Consider the following 20,583-nt stretch of genomic DNA (forward strand, 5'->3'; position numbering starts at 1 on the left):
CACTGGGATGACTGGGGCCATTGTGTGTGTGTCCTGCAGCGGAGCTGGAGAAGCAGAAGGGGGGTGTCGGGGGCACGGGGGGGGGGACCCCCCCCGCGAAGCCCTCAACGGGCCTGAGCCGCAGCAGCCTGGAGGACGCGTTCGGGGCCGGCGAGGGGCTCAAGCGCAGCGCCTCAGCAGCTCCCTGCGGGACCTCTCCGACGGCGGGGTGAGACTGGGGGGGGGGGCACCGGGGGGGTGGGGTGGGGTCCCTGGGGGGTGTAGGGTCCCCTGGGAGGGCATTTGGGGTGGTCTCGGGGGGCATCTGGGGGGCCCCTGGAGGGAATTTGGGGTGCTCTGAGGGGGGATTTGGGGTCTTGGGTAGGGGGCAGGTGGGGTGGTCTGGGAGGGGGCAGGTAGGGGGGTCTGGGGGGGGGGGGGGCAGTTGGGGTCCCCTGGGAGTGCATTTGGGGTCCCCTGGGGGGCTTTTGGGGGGGTTTAGGGGAGCCCCTGAGGGTGTTGGAGTCGCCTGGGGGACGTTTGGGGTGCTCTGAGAGGGGTAGGGGTCCCTTGGGGGGGTTTGGGGTCCCCGAGAGGGCATTTGGGGCACCCTGGGGGGCAGATAGGGTGGTCTGGGGGACTGTTGGGGTCCCCTGGGAGGGTATTTGGGGGACCCCTTAGGGGGTGCCCCCACCCCCATTTTGTGACACACATCCCCCCCCCAATTGTGTGCCCCCCCCTCACTGTGTGCCCCCCCCCCCCCCCCAGGCAAGCGGGGGCCGGCGAAACAGCGTGGGGTCCCTCGACAGCACCATTGAGGTGAGCTGGGGGGGCGGGGACTGCCACAAACCACTCCCCCTTTAAGCCCCGCCCCAGAGCCCCTTTGCCCTTAGAGAAAGGCCGGGGCTTGTGCGAGGGGTGGTGCTTAATCTAGAGGGGTGTGGCTTGTGCAGGGAGAGGGCGGGGGGGTTTCCTCCAGGGGGTGTGGCTGTACAGCAATGGGATGGGGCCGTGTCTGAGGGGGTGCGGCCTGCCGGCCACAGGGGCGTGGCCTGTCGTCTTGACCCCGCCCCCTCCCGCAGGGCTCCATCATCAGCAGCCCCCGGGCCGCAGGCCGCGGGGGACCCCCGGGGGGAGCCCCCGAGGGCTACAAGCCCCCCCCCCGGGCCTGTCTCCAACTCCTCCTCCTTCCTGGGGTCCCTCTTCGGCAGCCGACGGGGCAAAGGCCCCCCCGGACCCCCCGCCCCGGACCGGGGGGCCCCACTTCGGCTTCAGCCTCCTCTTCCTCGGCTTCATCCTCGCATCACCATCACCCCCCCCCCCCTCGCGCCCCCCCCCCGCCTCCGAGGGTCCCTCCAAGCTGCAGGCGCTGCACGCCCAGTACTGCCACGGGGGCTGGGGGGGGCGGCGGCAGGGGGGGGGGCCCGGCCCCCCCGCCGCCGCCCCCTTACCCCCAACAGCCCCCCCCTCCTTCTCGCCCCTGCGCCCCCCCCGCCGCTGCCCGCCATTGCCGCCGGGGCCCCCCCCTCGCTTCCACGGGGGGGCCCCAACCCCCTTTGTCGGCACCCCCCCCAGCAGCACGGCCCTCCCGGCGGGGGGTTCCCCCCACCGCACCCCCATTACACCTTACAACCGACCTGGCAAGAGGGGAGGTGCCCCCCCCCGGCCCCCCCCCGCCAGCCCCTCTCCCCCCCTACCTCTCTACAGCCCTGCGCCCCCCCACCACGGGCTGCCCCAACGCTTACCCCCCCGGCCCCCCCCCCCACACCACCACCCCCCCGCCGCCCCCCTGCCCCCGCCAAGCACTTTGTTTTCGGTGGGGGGGTGGTGGTGGGGGGGGGTCCGGCTGGGGGGGGCCCTGCGGGGAGGGGGTGGCGGTGGGGTGGCCCCCCCCACCCCATCACCACCATCACCCACCATCACCACCACCACCCGCCCCCCCCACTCCCCTATCCCCCCCCCACCCTTCTTACCCCCCTTTGCCCCCCCCCCCTCGCCCCATCACACCCCCCTCAGCCCCCACTCCCCCCGCCGGCCCCCACCTCGCCCCTGGCTCAAGCCAGCCAGGGCCCCCCCAACCCAAGGGGGGGGAACCGCATCAGCACGGTGGTCTGACCGCCCACCCCCCCCGCCCCGCCAGAGGACGGACACAACTCGTGGCAGCGATGGACAGCGCCGGCATGCTGGATGCGGGTGGTTATTTTTGTAAACCCCCCCCCCCCTTCCCCCCCCTTTCCCCCCTCCCCCCCCCCAAAAAAAAAACAACACCCCTGCACGGTGGCTCGTGTTTGGCTGCTCACGCCTCACCCCCGCGGGGGGTCCCCCCCACCCCGCCATCCCGGGGGTCCGGCAGCGAGGATAGCCCCCTCCCCCCCCCCCCCCCCCCGGCTCAGGCTGAATGTCACATGGCACTTTAACCCCCCCCCCTCCCCTTCCAGCCCCCCCCCCCCCCCCCCCCCCCCCCCAAAAAAAAAACGCCTGGGTCCCCTTTGCGGGCAATACCCGGCGGGCTGCAGACCCAGGATGCGCACGGGGGGGACCCCGGCGTCAGGACCCCCCCCCCCCCCACCCCCCCCCCCCCCCCCGGGAGGACCCAGGCCCCCCGGGCCCGCATGCGCCCGTTGCCGGGCTCTGTATATAAGAGACTGTATATTTGATGCTTCATAAACGGACCGGCCGGCCCTTGGCGTGTGACCTGCCTGTGCCCCCTTTTTTGGGGGGGGGGATGACGACGGGCACAATGCACCTATAGGAGCTATAGGGGGTAGGGCTATAGGCGTCGTGGGGGGGCTGCTTTAAAGGCCGGGGGGGGGGGGGAGCTATACGGAGCGGGAGGTAGAGGGGGTCCTGGGGCTATAGGGACCATAATAGGGACCCTGAGAGCTATAGGGGGCCATAGTAGGGGACCCTGAGGGCTATAGGGGGCATGGTAGGGACCTTAAGGGCTATAGGGACCCTGAGGGCTATAGGGGGCATAGTAGGGACCCTGAGGGCTATAGGGGCCATAGTAGGGACCCTGAGGGCTATAGGGGCCATAGTACGGACCCTGAGGGCTATAGGGACCCTGAGGGCTAATAGGGGGCATAGTAGGGACCTTAAGGGCTATAGGGACCCTGAGGGCTATAGGGGGCATAGTAGGGACCTTAAGGGCTATAGGGACCCCAGAGGCTATAGGGGGCATAGTAGGGACCTTAAGGGCTATAGGGACCCAGAGGGCTATAGGGGGCATAGTAGGGACCCTGAGGGCTATAGGGGCCATAGTAGGGACCTTAAGGGCTATAGGGACCCTGAGGGCTATAGGGGGCATAGTAGGGACCCTGAGGGCTATAGGGGGCATAGTAGGGACCCTGAGGGCTATAGGGGGCATAGTAGGGACCCCTGAGGGCTATAGGGACCCAGAGGGCTATAGGGGGGCATAGTAGGGACCCTGAGGGCTATAGGGGGCCATAGTAGGGACCTTAAGGGCTATAGGGACCCTGAGGGCTATAGGGGCCATAGTAGGGACCCTGAGGGCTATAGGGGCCATAGTAGGGGACCTTAAGGGCTATAGGGACCCTGAGGGCTATAGGGGGCATAGTAGGGACCTTAAGGGCTATAGGGGACCCTGAGGGCTATAGGGGGCATAGTAGGGACCCTGAGGGCTATAGGGGGCATAGTAGGGACCCTGAGGGCTATAGGGGGCATAGTAGGGACCCTGAGGGCTATAGGGACCCAGAGGGCTATAGGGGGCATAGTAGGGACCCTGAGGGGCTATAGGGGCCATAGTAGGGACCTTAAGGGCTATAGGGACCCTGAGGGCTATAGGGGGCATAGTAGGGACCTTAAGGGCTATAGGGACCCTGAGGGCTATAGGGGCCATAGTAGGGACCCTAGGGGCTATAGGGACCCTGAGGGCTATAGGGGGCATAGTAGGGACCCTGAGGGCTATAGGGACCCTGAGGGCTATAGTGGCCATAGTAGGGACCCTAGGGGGCTATAGGGACCCTGAGGGCTATAGGGACCCCTGAGGGCTATAGGGGCCCATAGTAGGGACCCTAGGGGCTATAGGGACCCTGAGGGCTATAGGGACCATAGTAGGGACCCTAGGGTCTATAGGGGCTGGGGAGCTATAGGGGGTCACAATGGGGACCCTGGGGCTGTAGTGGCCCGAGGGCTGTAGGGGGCCGTAATCGAGGCGCAGGGGGCTATAGGGGCTATAGGTGCCGCTGGGTGGGGCAGGAAGGGCGGTGAAGGCACAGGGGGCGGTGCGATTTGGGCGGGGCTGCCCTGGCCCCGCCCCCGCCGGCCCGTGGCCCCGCCCCTCGCCCCGCGGGCGGACGGCAGCGCACGCGCGCTGCGCCCCTTTAAACGTGCACAAGCAGCCCCCGGCTCCTGCGCTGACCCAGCCGCGGAGGCGAGGATCCCTCCGCCGCCGGGAGGGGGGCGGAGCTTGCGGACTATTTTCTCCCTCGGTCCTCCCCCCCCACCGCCTCCCGCCGGCCGAATCGCGGCGGTGGCCGTGGCGTATTGGGGGGTGTCGTCGCCCCCTCTTCCTCTGTGGCGCCCTCGCAGGCGGTGTCGGCGGTGTCGCCGCGCTCAACGCCCTCCCTTTCCCGCGGCGGAAGGAGACGGCGTCGTGAAGCGAGCCGCAGCACCGCCCGGGAGCGGTGTGCGCTGCCGCGCCTGCGCAGTGTGTGCGTGCGCGCGGGGCGGGGGGGGGGCGGGGAGCGAGAGGAGGGAGGGAACCCAAGATGGCGGCGGCGGCCCGGCCGGGGGGTACCGGGCAGGCCTCGGGCTTGAGGCGGGCGGATCGTGGGGCCGGTGGGGGGCCGTATCCCGCGGCCGGGCGGCGGCGGGGCCGGGGGGGGACCGGCGGAGCAGGTCGGCGGGAGGCACCCGGGCGCTCTCGTCCCCCCCCTTTCCCCGGGGGTTTGGGGAGGGGGGGGGCGGCCCGGGGGCCTGTGAGGGGGCGGCCCGGGGGCCTGTGAGGGGGCGGCGGGGGGCCTCCATGGCCCCCTGAGGGGGTGCCCCGCGGGTAGTGAGGGGAAACCCCCCTCCCCTCGGTGGGGAGGATGGAAGAGGGGGAGCAGCAGCACGGAGGGGGGCGGTTGGGCCGAGTGGGGGGCCCGCCCCGGGGGGGTCCCCGCCTTGGGGCACCCCGCCACCGCCGGAGGGGGATGAGGAAACCAAGCGGGGTCGCGGCGGGGAGTGGGGGGGGACGGAGCCCACCGGAGACGCGGTTCCCCCCACGGCCGGCTGCCGGCCCCCCCTAAAGCCGCGGGGGGAGGGAGAGGGCCTCGGCGGCCCCTCGGCTCCCCAAAGCCGGTGGGGAGCCGCGGAGTAAAGGCGGGGGGGACCGGCAAGGGACCCGGTGGGCGCCCGCCGGGCGAGGAGCGAAGCCCCCGCAAGACACCTGAGGAAAGGGGGGGCCCGCAGCGGGGATCGCCCAGGCCCTGAGGACAAGGCCCCGGAGGCCCTTTGGGGGGTCCCCGCAGCGGGGGGGAAGCCCCTCGGGGTCCTCCCACCGGTGGGGACCAGCGGGGGCGAGTGGGGTGACGCCTTGGTTATCGGTGGCCGGTGAAACCGGAGCCCCCCGAGGACTTTTTACCCCCCCCCCGAATGTCCCGTCTTCGAGCCCAGCTGGGGCCGAATTCAGCGACCCCCTGGGTTACATCGCCAAGATCCGCCCCATCGCCGAGAAAAGGCGGTATCTGCAAGATCCGACCCCCCGCTGTGAGTAGGGGGGGCGGGGGGGGCTGGGGGGGGTGCTGGGGGGTCCCTGTCTTTTGGAGTTGTGGGGTTGGGGTTTGCTGTGGGGTACGCGCCCTCCCCTGGGGGGGTTTAATTGCCCCTCCTGAGGGGGGTAACTTCTCATTGAGGGGGGGGGTTAATCACCCTCCCCAAAGGGGGATTATCTTCCCATTTAGGGCCCACTGGGAAGGGGTGTATTGCCATTTAGGAGGGTAAGTGCCCCCCTGAGGGGAGGGTGTTTCCCTGTTTTAGGGGGCTTAATTGCCCCCCTGAGGAGTATGTTCCCATTTGGGGGGGTTTAGTTACCCCTGGGTGGGGGGAATTCCCCGGGGGGGGGGGGGGGGTTAGTTACCCCTGGGTGGGGGGAATTCCCCATTTGGGGGGGGGGGTGTTAGTTACCCCTGGGTGGGTGGAATTCCCCATGGGGGGGGGGTTTAGTTACCCCTGGGTGGGGGGAATTCCCCATTTGGGGGTTTAGTTACCTCTCGGAGGGGTAACTCTCCATCTAGGCGGGTTAGTTATCCCCCCCCATCCCCCCCCCCCCCCCGCCTGCTGTGTCCTGGGTGTAAAGACCCCCCTCAGGGTGGGTAAATACCCCCAGTGTGGCTGTGGAGGGGGAATACCCACCTGAGCGGGGGTAGATAACCCCAGGGGGATAAATACCCACCCGAGGGGGGGAGGGGGTAAATCCCTGAGCTCTAGGGGGTCTGTACCAGCCTGGCTGAGGGGTAGATGTTTGGGCTGAGGGTGTAAATACCCCCTTCCCCCCCTAACCTGGGGTAAACTCCCTTTCCCCACCCCCCCGAGCTGAGGGGGTGCCCCTGGGCTGGCGGGGGGGGTGCGTGTCCCTGCTGGGGCTGGACTTTGGGGGTGCTGCACGATCCAGACCTGGGTGGGAGTGGGCAAGGGCCCCCTGCCCCCCTCCTCCCCACCCCCAGCAAGGCCCTTCGCCCACCCGCCTTGCATTGGGTAGGGGGGAGCTGACCCTCAGGAATTTGGGGTGCTCCCCTGAGGAGTGAGGGGGGTGTGTGTGTGGGGGGGTCTGTGTGTGTACCCCCCGCGCCCCCCCCCACGCCGGCCCTCACAACAACAACAGTGACACGGCCAATATGGCTGCCACCGCCGAGCCTTTGTCTGGCGAGCGGCGGGGGGGAGCCCGGCCGGAGCCAGGGGGGGTCCCTAGGTCGGGCAGCGCCCTTTGGAGGGGGGGTCCCCTGGAAGTGGGGGGCAAGTAGGAGGCTGAGGCCCCCCCGATCCCCATCAACCTCGCTCTTGCTTGCCACCACCCACCCCCCCTCCCCCCTTTCGTGGGCTTGTTTCCTGTTTTGGGAAGAGAAGGTGTCCGCGTCGTGTCCCTGCTGACGGGGGGGCTGTCCCTTTGTCCCCCTTTCTTACTTTGGGGGGGTCCTGAACCCTTGGTTTGGGGTTGGGGGACAGGCCGAGCCGGTCCCCCCCAGCTCGACGAGGTGGAGAAGGGCTTCCGGGGAGGGCTGGGCCCAGCTACACTGGCGTCACCGGCTCCCCGCATGGGCCCCCCCATCCCCCCTACAACGTGGGGTGCACGCCACGGGGCTGTCCCTCATGATGGGAGGGGGGGGAGTATGCAGCTGCAGTGCCCCCGCCCCCCCCCCCCCCCCCCGCCCCAATTTGGGGTCTGTGCCGCTCAGTTCCCCTCTGGAGCCCCCGGGGGCTGCCCAGCCTGTCCCTGCCCGGGTAGAATGGGGGGGCTATTGCTGCTAACACCCCCCCTCATCATCTCCCCAGGACTGGCAGCCCCCCCTTCGCTGTGGAGGTGGACAACTTCAGGTTCACTCCCCGCATCCAGCGGCTCAATGAGCTGGAGGTGAGTTGGGGGGCGCTCCCTTTTCTCCTCCTCCTCCCCAGCTGATTTTTGGGGTGCACACAAGACTCACCCCCCCCTCATTTTTCCCCCTCTGCTGGCAGGCGCAGACCCGGGTGAAGCTGAATTATCTGGACCAGATCGCCAAGTTTTGGGAAATCCAGGGTTCCTCGCTCAAGATCCCCACGTCGAGCGACGCATCCTCGATCTCTACAGCCTCAGCAAGGTCTGGGGGGGTGTGGGGGTGGGAGTATTGAGGGGAAATGCAGCTGATTTGGGGGTGCTTCATGTGTGTGTGCCCCCCCCCCAGGTGGTGATGGAGGAAGGGGGATACGAGGCCATCTGCAAGGACCGGCGGTGGGGCTCGGGTGGCCCAACGCCTCGCTTACCCCTCGGGTAAAAACATCGGCTCGCTGCTGCGTGCCCACTACGAGCGCATCATCTACCCCTACGAGATGTACCAGTCAGGGGCCAACCTGGTGGTGAGAAAATGGGGGGTGACTTGGCGGGGGGGGGGGGGGGGCGGGGGGCGGGGGAAAGTGGGCTATGGGGTGCCCCCCGCCACGCTGAGGGTCCTTTCCCCTTCAGCAGTGTAACACGCGGCCCTTTGAGAGCGAGGAGAAGGACCGGGAGTACAAACCCCACAGCATCCCGCTGCGCCAGTCCGTCCAGCCCTCCAAGTTCAACAGCTACGGCCGGCGGGCTAAACGCCTGCAGCAGGAGGTCAGCACCCCCAAAAAAACAAACCCCCACCATGCCCGCCCCCCCCCCCCCCCCCCCCAAGTTTTTAAGGGGGAGGTACACCCCTTGTGACTCTGCCATCCTGCAGCCGGAGCCGACGGAGGAGGACATCGAGAAAAACCCGGAGCTGAAGAAGCTGCAGATCTACGGGGCCGGCCCCAAGATGTTGGGGTTGGGGCTGGTGGCCAAAGACAAGACCCTGCGGAAGAAAGGTAGGGGGGGGGAACCCCTCTGGGGGTGACTTGAGGGGCACAGGGAGGTTGCTGTGATCCCCCCTAGATTCTTTTGTGACGCACCCCCGCCCCTAATTCTTCACCCTACAGATAAAGAAGGTCCCGAGTGTCCCCCCACAGTGGTGGTGAAGGAGGAACCGGTGGGAGCCGAGGCCAAGGTGGAGCCGGTGTCTCCCCGTGCTTACCTGGAGGGGAAGGAGGAGCTGCGGCACAGCCCTGAGCCCTGCACCAAAATGACCATGCGCCCTGCGCCGCAGCCACAGCAACAGCCAGTTTGTAAGTACCCCCCCCACGCTGTGGGGCAGAGCCCCCCTACGCTGTGGGGCAGAGCCCCCCCACCCCACCTCAACTCCTTCTGCCTCCGCTCCAGGTCGATTCCTACATCTGCCGAATCTGCTCGCGGGGGGACGAGGATGACAAGCTGCTGCTCTGCGACGGTTGCGACGACAACTACCACATCTTCTGCCTCCTCCCGCCCCTGCCCGAAATTCCCAAGGGCATCTGGCGCTGCCCCAAATGCGTCATGGCGGTGAGGATGGGGGGGACGACACGCGAAGCCCCCCCCCAAACACCTGCATTGCGCCCTGGACAACCCCCCCCCATCTTGTGTCATGTCCCAGTTGCGGGGCTGGGGATGCCCCCGTTTCACGTCATGCCTCGTCTGTCTGTGGGGCCAGGGACCCCCAACTTAACGGCCTGTCCTATCTGAGGGGCTGGGGACCCCCGGATCACTTCCAGTTCTGTCTGTGGGGCTGGAGACCCCCGTCTGTGGGGTTAGAGACCCGTGGGCCGTGTCTGCAGGGCCAGGGACCCCCAGATTCAATGTCTCATTCCATCTGCAGGCCTGGGGACCCCCCGTTTGTGCGGTTAGAGGTGTCTGTGCCACATCTGTGGTGCCGGGGACCCCGAGCTCGATATCTGACCCCATCTGTGGGGCTGGGGACCCCCGTGCCAACCCCCTGCCTCGCATCCCATCCTATCTGTGGAGCTGGGGACCCTCGCCTGGGGTTAGGGACCCCCGTGTCACATCTGTGGGGTTGGGGACCCCCACGCCAACCCCCCTGCTTCACATCCCATCCTGTCTGTGGGGTTAGGAACCCCCTTATCGTGTCTTTAGGGCTGGGGAGCCCCAGCTGAATGCCCTATGGTATCTGTGGGGCTGGGGGACCCCCACTCTGACCCCCCCCCCACCTCATCCCTCTCCCCCAGGAATGCAAGCGACCGCCGGAGGCTTTCGGCTTTGAGCAGGCGACGCGGGAATACACCCTGCAGAGCTTCGGGGAGATGGGCCGACTCCTTCAAAGCCGATTACTTCAACATGCCCGTCCACGTGAGTACCCCCCAAACCCCCCCAGGGACCCCGGTGACACCCCCGCCCCCTCCCCCCCCCCCCCCCCCCAAGTCCCGAATGTCCTCTGTTTCCCATTTTCCCCAGATGGTCCCCACGGAGGTGGTGGAGAAGGAATTTTGGCGGCTGGTGAACAGCATCGAGGAGGACGTGACGGTGGAGTACGGCGCCGATATCCACTCCAAGGAATTCGGCAGCGGCTTCCCCATCAGCGACGGCAAAAGAAAGCTCTCGCCGGAGGAGGAGGTGAGGGAGACGCCGTCCCCAACCCCACAGGGGTGTCACCGGTGGCGGGGTGACACTGTCCTTAACGTTCCCCCTTAACGTAGGAGTACGCTGGCAGCGGGTGGAACCTGAACGTGATGCCGGTGTTGAAGCAGTCGGTGCTGTGTCACATCAACGCCGATATTTCGGGGATGAAGGTGCCCTGGCTCTACGTGGGGATGGTCTTCTCCGCCTTTTGCTGGCACATCGAGGACCACTGGAGCTACTCCATCAACTACCCTCCCACTGGTGGGGGGCTCGGGGTGATCCTGGGAGGTGTCAGAGGGGAGAGAGGAGGGGTTTTGGGGGGCCTCTGACCTCATTCCACCCACCCAGGGGTGAGCCCATGATGAAGCCATGGGGCGAGAGGAGTTTTTTTGGGGTGCTGTGAGCCCCTAGGGGCAAGCCTAAGGTGTGGTACAGGGTGAGAAGAGTATTTTTGGGGTGTCCCAACCTTGTCTCCCACCCAGGGGTGAGCTGAAGTTGGGGTGGGGGGCGAGAGGAGGTTTTTGGGGGTGCTGTGACCCCCTGACGCCCAGCCCAAGATGGGTTTTGAGGTGACAGGAAGTTTCTGGGGTGCCACGAGCCCCTCGGGGCAAACTCAAGATGAGTTATGGGGCAGGAGGAGGCTTTTGGGGTGCCAGGACCCTGTTGCCTGCCCAGGGCTGAACCCAAGGTGTGGTACAGGGTGGGATGAGGTTTTGGGGTCTCCCAAGCCACGGTGTGGGATGGGAGGAGGGGTTTTAGGGTGCCCCTGACCCCGTTTCCCCCCCAGGGGTGAGCCCAAGACGTGGTACGGGGTCCCCTCCTTTGCGGCGGAGCACCTGGAAGAGGTGATGAAGAAGCTGACGCCGGAGCTCTTCGAGAGCCAGCCCGACCTGCTCCACCAACTTGTCACCCTCATGAACCCCAACACCCTCATGGCACATGGTGTCCCTGTGAGTATCGAGGTTCCACCCCCCCCCCCCCCCAATTCCTTATTTCCTTTCACCCCAAATTTTATCCCCCTTTTAGGTCGTACGGACCAACCAGTGTGCCGGCGAGTTCGTCATCACCTTCCCCAGGGCGTACCACAGCGGTTTCAACCAGGGTTAACAACTTTGCTGAGGCCGTCAACTTCTGCACCGCTGACTGGGTGAGCCCCTGCACCCCAAAAAACCTCAGGGGAACCCCCAAAATCCCAGAGAAACCCCAAAATCTGGGGTGAGAACCCCAAATTCGGGCTGTGTGCTCCTGAGGGAGGAGGAGATGATGTGGGGAGGCTCTGAGCGTTTTGTGCAGTCCGCTGCTACGGTTTGAGCTGGGGGTGGCTGGCTCCATATTGGGATGTGTTTTGGGGTACAAGGGGGGGTCCCCCAAATTCAGGGGTGTGTCCTAATGCTTGGCATTACCTGCAGCTGCCCGCCGGCAGGCAGTGCATCGAGCACACTACCGACGTTTGCGACGTTACTGTGTCTTCTCGGCACGAGGAACTCATCTGCAAGATGGCAGCTTGCCCCGAAAAGCTGGACCTCAACTTGGCGGCCGCCGTTCACAAGGAGATGTTCGTGCTGGTGCAGGAGGAGCGTAAACTCCGCAAAGCGCTGTTGGAAAAGGTGGGATAACACCAGGGGAACCGCGCCCCCCCCCCCCCCCCCCCCCCCAAAAATGTGGAGGGGGTCTGCAGTGGGGCTGACAGTTGCGTTTTGTGGCCCCCCCTCCCCCAGGGTATCACGGAGGCAGAGCGAGAGGCTTTCGAGCTGCTGCCCGACGACGAGCGGCAGTGCGATAAGTGTAAGACGACGTGTTTCCTCTCGGCGCTGGCTTGTTACGACTGTCCCCAGTGCCTCGTCTGCCTCTACCACATGGATGACCTCTGCAAGTGCCCCCGCAGCAAGCAGTATCTCAGGTGGGGAAGGGTCCCCTGCTGCTGGGGGGGGGATGTGGGTGAGGTCTTGCGGTGCTTGGTGGGTCTGTAAGAGGGGGTGTGGGCTGGGTTTGGGGGTCCTGTTTGCTCCTGCCGTACCCTTGGGATGGGCTGTGGGCACAAGGAGGGGCTCCCAACCCCTGGGGGAGGGTGATGGGCCCCCCCGCCCCCAAACCCCTTGCTGCCCTTCCAGGTACCGCTACACGTTGGACGAGCTGCCGGCCATGCTGCACAAGCTGAAGGTGCGAGCGGAGTCCTTCGACACCTGGGCCAACAAGGTCCGCATCGCGCTGGAGGTGGAGGACGGCCGCAAGCGGAGTGAGTTGAGGGGCCCAGGGGGGATTTCTGGGGGGGTTTAGGGGGGTTTTTGGGGTACAGCCTTGACACACCCCTTCCCCCCCTCCCCCACTGTGCCTGGCCAGCGCTGGAGGAGCTGCGGGCACTGGAGTCGGAGGCACGCGAGCGCAAGTTCCCTGAGAACGAGCTGCTGCACCGGCTGAAGGGCTGCCTGGGTCAGGCCGAGCGCTGCGTTTCCGAGGCCCTGGGGCTCATCAGCTCGCAAGAGACAGGGTGAGTGCCCCCCTCCCCCTGTGTCCCCAGCAGCCCCATGGTCACCATCCTGGCTCCTCCTCCCTGTGCGCCTGTCCTGTCACCTCAAGCTGCTGAAAGTCTTGTGTCCCCATCCCGTGTCCCCTAGCCGCCCCGCTCCGGTCCCCCCGGCCGCCCCGCTCCGGTCCCATATGGGCCCCATCCCAGCCCCATGTGCCTGTCCCAGCCTTCCCCTGTCCCTCCCAGGTTCCAGTCACCCCCCCTGTCCCCCACCTTGTCCCCACAGTCACCCCAGGGGTGACATAGCCTCGCATGGCTGCAGGGTACCGGCACCCTCGCTGACGGTGGAGGAGCTCCGCACCTTCCTGGAGCAGATGAACCAGCTGCCCTGTGTCATGCACCAGATTGGGGAGGTCCAGGTGAGCTGGGGGGGTGTCTCTCTGCATTGCCCCCCCCTCATTTTTTTGCGGGGACACAGTGTCACTGGTGCTGTCCTCCCCACTCCCTGCTTCCAGGCCTTGCTGGAACGCGTGGAGGCTTTCCAAGCGGAGGCACGGGCCGCGCTGGAGTCGACCCCCCCAGGGCCGGGGGCTCTGCGGGGGCTGCTGGAGCGAGGGGCCCGGCTGGGTGTGGAGGTGCCAGAAAGCCGGCGCTTGGAACGGCAGCTGGCCCAGGCCGCTTGGTTAGAGGAGGTGACGGCCACCCTGCGGTCCCCTCGTGCCCGCGTCCCCCTCCCCGTCATGAGGGGTCTCATCCAGGCTGGCCGTACCGTCGCCCCCAGCCCGGCTGTCGACGTGGCCATGGCCGAGCTGCAGGAGCTGCTCACCATCGCTCAGCGCTGGGAGGAAAAAGCTCAGATGTGCTTGGAGGCCAGGTCAGGATGCGGCCCCATGGGGGAAAGAAGGGTGGGGGGGTTGCACCCCAGGGTGTAGGTGGGCTGGGGGCCAAATTCCACAACCCCCCAGGGGGGTAAAAAAGGGGCCAGGGCCAAATTTATGACCCCTTGGAATGGGATACAGGGGCTGGGGGCTGCCCCCTTTGTCCCCAGGGGCGGATAATGGGGCTGGGGGCTGCCCCCTGTGTCCCCCAGGGGCGGATAACGGGGCTGGGGGCTGCCCCCTGTGTCCCCCCAGGGGCGGATAACGGGGGCTGGGGGCTGCCCCCTGTGTCCCCCAGGGGCGGATAACGGGGCTGGGATTTCTCTGTCTCTGTTCCCAGGTGAAACCAGGCTGGGACCCGATCTGGGTTTGGGGGGGGGTCTCTGGGATCTTGGGGAAGGGGTTGTCGAGTGGGCAGACCCCCTGGGTTCTCATCCCCTCCCCCGCAGGCAGAAGCACCCCCCGGCCACGCTGGCTGCCATCATCAAAGAAGCGGAAAACATCCCGGCTCTGCTGCCCAACATCCAGGCGCTGAAAGAAGCCCTGGCCAAGGCCCGCGCCTGGATCGCGGATGTGGAGGAGATCCAGGTGGGCTCCAGGGACCCCCTTTTCTGCCCTGGGGGAGGGGCTTTTGATCTCCTCCCCCCCCCCCCCCACACCTCACCCCCGCTGTCTCCGCTCACCCCAGAACGGCGACCACTACCCCTGCCTGGATGATCTGGAGGGGCTGGTGGCGGTGGGTCGGGATCTGCCGGTGCGGCTGGAGGAGCTACGGCAGCTGGAGGTACAGGTCGGCACAGCGCATTCCTGGCGGGATAAAAGCTTCCCGCACCTTCCTGAAGAAAATTCCTGCTACACGTTATTGGAGGTGAGGGACAAAAGGGTGCAAAGGACCTAGGGTGGTGGGAAGGGCCGGGGGGGCCGCGCTGACCCCCACAATGTCCCCATAGGTGCTGTGTCCCTGCGCCGACGCTGGCTCCGACAGCAGCAAGCGGCTGAAGTGGCGGCAGGAGCCGGGGCTTTACAAACTGGACGCCGAGAGCTTGGGGCTTTCGGCGCAGGATCTCCGTGACCCTGGTGCTGTGGTGAGCAGGATGGGATTGATTGTTTGGGGTTTTTTTGGGGGTGGGGGGGTGTGGGGGAAGCAGCAGGGCCCCCCGCATCCCCGTGCCACTCACATCGCGCTTTTTTTTTTTGTTTTTTTGAAATGTATTTTTTTATTATTTTTGCCCCCAGATCGTGGCGTTTAAAGAAGGGGAGCAGAAAGAAAAGGAGGGGATGCTCCGGCTACGCCATGCCAATGCCCAAAAAGCCGCGCCACCCCTCCCAGGTCCAGGACCACCCTCCTGCGTCTGTGGGCAACCGGCGAGCCCTGGCATGCTGCAGTGCCAGCTCTGCCGGGACTGGTTTCACGGTGCTTGCGTAGCCTGGCCCCGCTTGGGCTCCTCAAAAACCCTCTCCGGCTTGGTGGGAGTGGGACGCCAAATTTCTCTGCCCTCTTTGCCAACGATCGCGGCGTCCTCGGTTGGAAACCATCTTGGCGTTGCTGGTGGCGCTGCAGAAGCTGCCGGTGCGCTTGCCGGAGGGCGAAGCCTTGCAGTGTTTGACCGAACGAGCCATCACTTGGCAGGACCGTGCCCGTCAGCTCCTCGCTTCTCCCGACGTCGCCGGGCCTTTGGAGCGCTTGGCGGCTCTGCGGCATCGCCTGCATGGGGACGGGGACGGTGCCCTGCGGGGAGGCCAGCCGCAATGAGCAGACCAAGGTGGGGGGGGGGGGCAGGTTTTTGGGGCTGGGGGTAGGGTTTGGGGTGGATTTTTAGGTTTTTGGGTAGATTTTGGGGCTGGGGGGCAGGTTTTGGGGTGGGTTTTGGGGCTGGGGGAGGCCGTGCTCCCCCCCACTTGCTCATGCTGGTGCCCCCCACCTTTGCTCCAGGTGGTCGGTGGAGAACGGCGATGCCCCCAGCCCGGAGAAGAACGGCCCCCTGCCTTCAGGTGAGTAGGGCTTTGAGGGGAGCTGGGAGTGGGGGATCCCCCTGTGAGTGCCAGGGGTGCTGGGATCCACTGGATCCTGTGCAGGCCCTGTGCCATCCTCTGGTGAGCATGGCAAGGGCCATAGGGCTCCAGGGATCCCCTGTGAGCAGTGGAGAGGTAGGAGAGATCTGGTGGATCCCTCATGGGTACAGGGGATGCTGTGGGACTGTGGATCTGTAGGGTTCACATAGGATCCCATGTGAGTACAGGGACGATGTGGGATTCCAGGGATCCTATATGGGTGCAGGGGGGCAGTGTGGGACAGCAGGTGTCCCCTGCAAGCCCTGTAGATCTAGTGTGAGCACAGAGGGGGGTCGCTAGGGGATCAACTGAATCCTGTGTGGGTGCTATGGATTCTATCTGAGCACAGGTGGCACTGCGGGGCTGTAGGGAGCCTGTGGGAGCCCTATCAATCCTGTGTCACACCAGGACCCAGCTGATCTTCTATGAGCCCAGTGGATCCCATGGGAGCACAGGGATGCTGTGGGACTCTTGGTATCCTGTGTGAGCCCTGTGGATCACATGGGAGTACAGGAGCTGTTGTAGGGCTCAGTGGATCTATAGGGCTCACGTATGCTCACAGGGATCTTTGGGACAATGTGCAACTGCAGAGATCCCAGGTGAGCACAGGGGACACTGGGGCTCAAGGGGGTCCTATGCAAGGTCCGTGGATCCCATGTGATGCTGGGAGACCCAGTGGATTCCATGTGAGCATAGAGGACACCCTTGTCAGTATAAGGGAGCACTGTGGGGCTCCAGAGATCTTATGTGAGCCATATAGGTCCTGTGTAACACTGGGATCCATTGGATCCCATATGAGTACAGGGGACAGTGTCAGACTAAGGATCCTGTATGAGCCTCATGGATCCCATGTAAGTGCAGAGGACATTGTGGGATTCCAGGGGTCCAATGTGAGCCCCGTGGATCCCAGGTCAGCCCCAGGGGTCCTGTGGGGGCACAGTGAGACCTAGTGGACCCCGTGTGAGTGCAGTGACGCTGCAGAACCCTGTGGATCCCCTGCGGGCCACAGGGATCTTGTGAGTACCGGGATGGTGGGGGCTTCAGGGATCCTCTGTGAGTACAGGGACACACACTGTGCAACTCCAGGGAGCCTGTGTGAGCCCTGTGGATCCCCTGTGATGCTGGCTACTAGTGGATCCCCACATGAGCACAGGGGACCCTGTGGGGCTCTAGGGAGCTTGCATGAGCCCGAGGAGAAGGTGGGGACTCCAGGGATCCCACGGGAACCCTGTGGATCCCATGTGGTGCTGGGGACCCTGGTGGGTTACCATCCCCGTCAGCAGCCCCAGGGATGCCACGGAGAGGGATCCGTGCGGATCCCAGGGGAAGCCCCATGGATCCTGATGTCTGTGCCCTGTGGGGGGGGGGGGGGGGTCAGGCCATCCAGCGGGTCCTGGCGCTGGGGTGACGCGGTGTCCCCCATGCCCCCCCGGTGACGCGGTGTCCCCGCAGAGCTGGAGGCGCTGAGCGCGGCGCTGCCGCGGCTGCAGGGCCCGGTGCTGGAGCTGGCGGAGGGGGCGCGGCGGCCGCTGGAGGAGCTGATGATGGAGGGGGATCTGCTGGAGGTGACGCTGGACGAGGCCCAGAGCATCTGGCGGCTGCTGCAGGCTGCCCGCCCGCCCCCGCTCCCGCTCTTCCGTCTCCTCCTCGAGGTACGGGGGGAACCCCTGAACCCCAAAAATGCCCTCGACCCCCACCCCCCCCAAAACCTCCCCAGGGACCCCTCAAAGCTTCACCAGAGCTCCAAACAGTCTCCAGCGTGATGGAAACTTCTCCAGAGCATCTCTAGGACCCCAGAACTTCTCTGAAACGCCGCAGGGATCCTAGAATTCCCCCAAAGCCTGTCCCTGGGACCCCAAAACTCCCCCCCAAACTACCCCGGGAACCCCAAAACTGCCCCAAAGCACCTTGGGGACCCCATAATTGCTCAAAAGCCTCCCCAGAACCCAAAACTGCTCCAAACCACCTTCAGGACCCCAGAGCCACCTCGGAGCAACCCCCAGAGCTTAGAATCACTTCCAAAGTGTCCCCAAAACACCCTGGGGACCCCCAAACCACCCTCGGGGATGCCTGAACTGCCTTTGCCACCCTAGAGCCATTCCTGACGTCCCCCGCCCATCTTTAAGTGTCATGTTGACCCCCCCAAACCAATTTGAAACTGCCCCAGGGGACCCCAAAACTGGCCCCACACTGTTCCCTTTGCCCTGATCCACCTCCTCCTCAAGGTAGGGTCCCCAAAATTGCCCCAGGGACCCCAAAACTGTCCCTGTGTTGTTCCCTTTGCTCTCTAACATTTCCCTCCTTAGATCGGGTCCCCAAAATCCCTCCTGGGGACCCCAAAACCATTCCCAGTCAGCTCCCCTTACCATGTTCCACCCTTTCCCCAAGGTAGGGTCCTGGATACCGCACTGGGGACCCCCAAAAAGTGCCGGAGGGACCCCGAAATGATTCCCATGCTGCTCCCCTTGCCCTGTTCCATCTCCTCAAGGTGGGGTCCCCATCATCTTGCTGGGGACCCCAAAACCCATCCTGCTGCTGCTCCCCTTGCCCTGTTCTGCCTCCTCCTCAAGATGGGCTCCCCAAAATCACCTCAGACCTCCCTGGGGACCCCAAACTCCCCCTTCCCTTGAATTCCAGGAACACACACACACACACACCCCCCAATTTTGAGGTGGGGGGGATCACTAACAGTGTCCCTCCCGTCACAGCTGGAGCAGGCAGAGCGGCGGGGGGCTCGTGCCCGCGGCCGGGACCCTGAAAGACGTCGGAAACGCCGGGCGGAGCGGGGTGACCTCCCCCCCCCTGGCCAAGGAGGAGCTGGAGCCAAAGAGGAGTCGGGGTCCCGAGGGGGGGACCCCCCGAGACAGCCCCCCACCCGGCCCCCATGCCCCGGGGGTGAGTCACAATATGGGGTGGTGGGAATGCATGGGGGGGGGTGGGGGGGTCATAAGGGCCCATCTCTGTGGGGGGTTGTGGGGTGAAGGGGGGGGAGTTGTGTGGTGGGGGTCATGGTGGGGGTGTGGGGTATGTAATGGGGGGGGTCCCGGGAGGAGCATGGAGGGGCTGTGGGGTGTATAGAGGGGGTTTCAGGAGGAATGGGGGGGCTGGGGGGACGGGGCATGGTGAAGGGGGGTTCAGGCTCATGTCATGGGTGGTCTTACAGGGTTTGTTTTGGGGGGGGCACCCCTGTGTTCTGGGGGTGCAGGGTTGGGGAGCACAGGGTAGGAGACCCCCACAACCACAATATAGGGGGTCCGCAGGGGGTTTTGTGGTGCCCACCCCCATGCCCCCCTCTGCTCTTCCCCCTCCCTCCCCCTGCCAGGACTCGTGACGTGGAGCCCCCAGCTCGGATGGACGCACCTGCCGGCGGCGGGGAGGGACTGTGGGGGGCCATAACCGGGACCCCCCTCACCCTGGGGCCCCCAACCCCCGCAGACTTGGGGGGAGTTCCCCCCCCTTCCCCCCCCCCCCCCCCCCCCCCCGCGATGTAATTATTTGAGTTGATTTCTTTTGTATCGTTAAACTCCGGGGTGGGGGGGGCACACACAGATGGGGGGTCCGGGGGTCCCCCCAAGCCGGTGGGGGGACCCCAACCAGCACAGCAGGGCCAGCCCCCCCCCCCCCTCGCACCGGGTTTTTTATAGGATTGGGGGGGGGGGGGGTGAGGGAGGGGGGGGGGCGTGAACTTGGGTGCCCCCCTGCCCCCCCCCCCCCCCCCCCCCCCCCCAGCGGACACTAACAGTCTCGGGCTCTTTGTAGCGGGGCGGGGACGGGGGGGCCTTATTTTATTGTATTATGATTTTTTTTATTATTATTAAACTTTGGAGGTTAAAAAGAATGTGGGTGTTGGGGGGGTGGGGCTTGGGAGTGCCCACGTGCTGTGGGCGGGGTGGGGGTATGCCACGTGCCGAGCTGAGCTGCTTCCCCATTGGTCGCTGTCTCCACCAATGGGTGGGCGGGGAGAGGCGGGAACCTGGGCAGGCAACGGCGGCGCGAGCGGCAGCGGTTGGGTGATTATCTTCTGACCCTTCCCGAAGGTAGAGAGTCTTTTCCGTGAGGTAAAATCTACCTTTTCTGAGGTAAATTCCCCTTTTCTGAGGCAAAATCCCCCTCTCTGAGGTGAAAACCTCTCCTTCCTGAGGTAAAAACCTTCCTGTGAGGTAAATCTACCTTTCCCTAGGTAAAAATCTATTTTACTGAAGTAAAACCTTTCTCCCTGAGGTAAAATACCCTCTTTTCTGAGGTAAAACCCTTCTCTGTGAGTTAAAATTTACCTTCCTGAGGTTAAAAAATGCTTTTTCCCCTAGGTAAAATTCTGAGAGGCAAAAATTCCCTTGAAGTAAACACTCAGTTTTCTTTTTGAGGTAAAACTTTTTCTTGTGTTAAATTCCTTTGTTTGAGGTAAATACCCTTTTCTGTGAGGTAAAGTTTACCTTTTCTGAGGTAAAAATCCCCCTTCCTGAGGTGAAAACACCTCATTCCTGAGGCAGAATATTCCTATGAGGTAAAATTTACTTTCACTGAGGTAAAAAAAAGAGAAATGCCTTTTTCCTGATGCAAAATCCCCTTCTGTGAGGTAGGTACCCCTTTTCTGAGGAAGAAGTCTCCTTTGCTGAGGACACCCACCCCGAGATAAGTATTTCCTGAGGAAAAACCCTCTTTCTTTTGAGGAATTTTTTTTTTTTTTTTTAGGAACCCCCCACCTTTTCTTAGGTAAACACCTGTTTTCCTGAGGGAAAACCTGTTTCTTTGAGGTAATACCACCACCACCACCGTTTTCTGTTCTTAGGATAAAGAGGTGAACTCCTCCTACTTTAAGGAAAACCTTTTTTTTTTTTTTTTTTTTCCCTCGGGAAAACATTAAAAAAACCTTAAGCTAAAGCCTTCCTCTTTTGAGGTAAATGGATATCCCTTTTCCTGAGGTAAAAAACCTCCCTTTCCTTTAGGTAACCCCCTTTTTTTGAGAACAAACATTTTTGGAGGAAACCCACTCCTTTTCTGAGGTAATTATCCCTTTTCGCAAGGAAAAGATGTAGGGTTGTTTCTGAGGTAACCTTGTTTTG

At 64.4% G+C, this 20,583-nt stretch overlaps 1 protein-coding gene across 1 annotated transcript; it reads left to right on the top strand.

The window, feature by feature from the left end:
* The first annotated feature begins 4,709 nt into the window (after positions 1-4,709).
* LOC101921902 (lysine-specific demethylase 5C) lies at positions 4,710-19,015 on the top strand. Its single transcript, XM_055789853.1, is given in 40 exon segments — positions 4,710-4,789; positions 5,557-5,602; positions 5,604-5,657; positions 5,659-5,691; positions 7,474-7,482; positions 7,484-7,552; positions 7,654-7,732; positions 7,735-7,775; positions 7,860-7,910; positions 7,912-8,031; positions 8,138-8,272; positions 8,379-8,502; positions 8,614-8,768; positions 8,770-8,799; positions 8,894-9,052; positions 9,733-9,810; positions 9,812-9,853; positions 9,959-10,117; positions 10,201-10,374; positions 10,377-10,384; positions 10,911-11,073; positions 11,150-11,227; positions 11,229-11,270; positions 11,533-11,559; positions 11,562-11,597; positions 11,599-11,730; positions 11,842-12,023; positions 12,235-12,359; positions 12,464-12,611; positions 12,913-13,009; positions 13,106-13,464; positions 13,918-14,056; positions 14,157-14,336; positions 14,419-14,553; positions 14,705-14,916; positions 14,918-15,220; positions 15,402-15,460; positions 16,973-17,172; positions 18,229-18,415; positions 18,843-19,015. Coding segments are annotated over 40 exon segments (4,524 nt in total). The 3' UTR covers positions 18,917-19,015.
* The last annotated feature ends 1,568 nt before the right edge of the window (positions 19,016-20,583 follow it).

Source organism: Falco peregrinus, chromosome 18, assembly GCF_023634155.1.
Source record: "Falco peregrinus isolate bFalPer1 chromosome 18, bFalPer1.pri, whole genome shotgun sequence".
Taxonomy (NCBI): domain Eukaryota; kingdom Metazoa; phylum Chordata; class Aves; order Falconiformes; family Falconidae; genus Falco; species Falco peregrinus.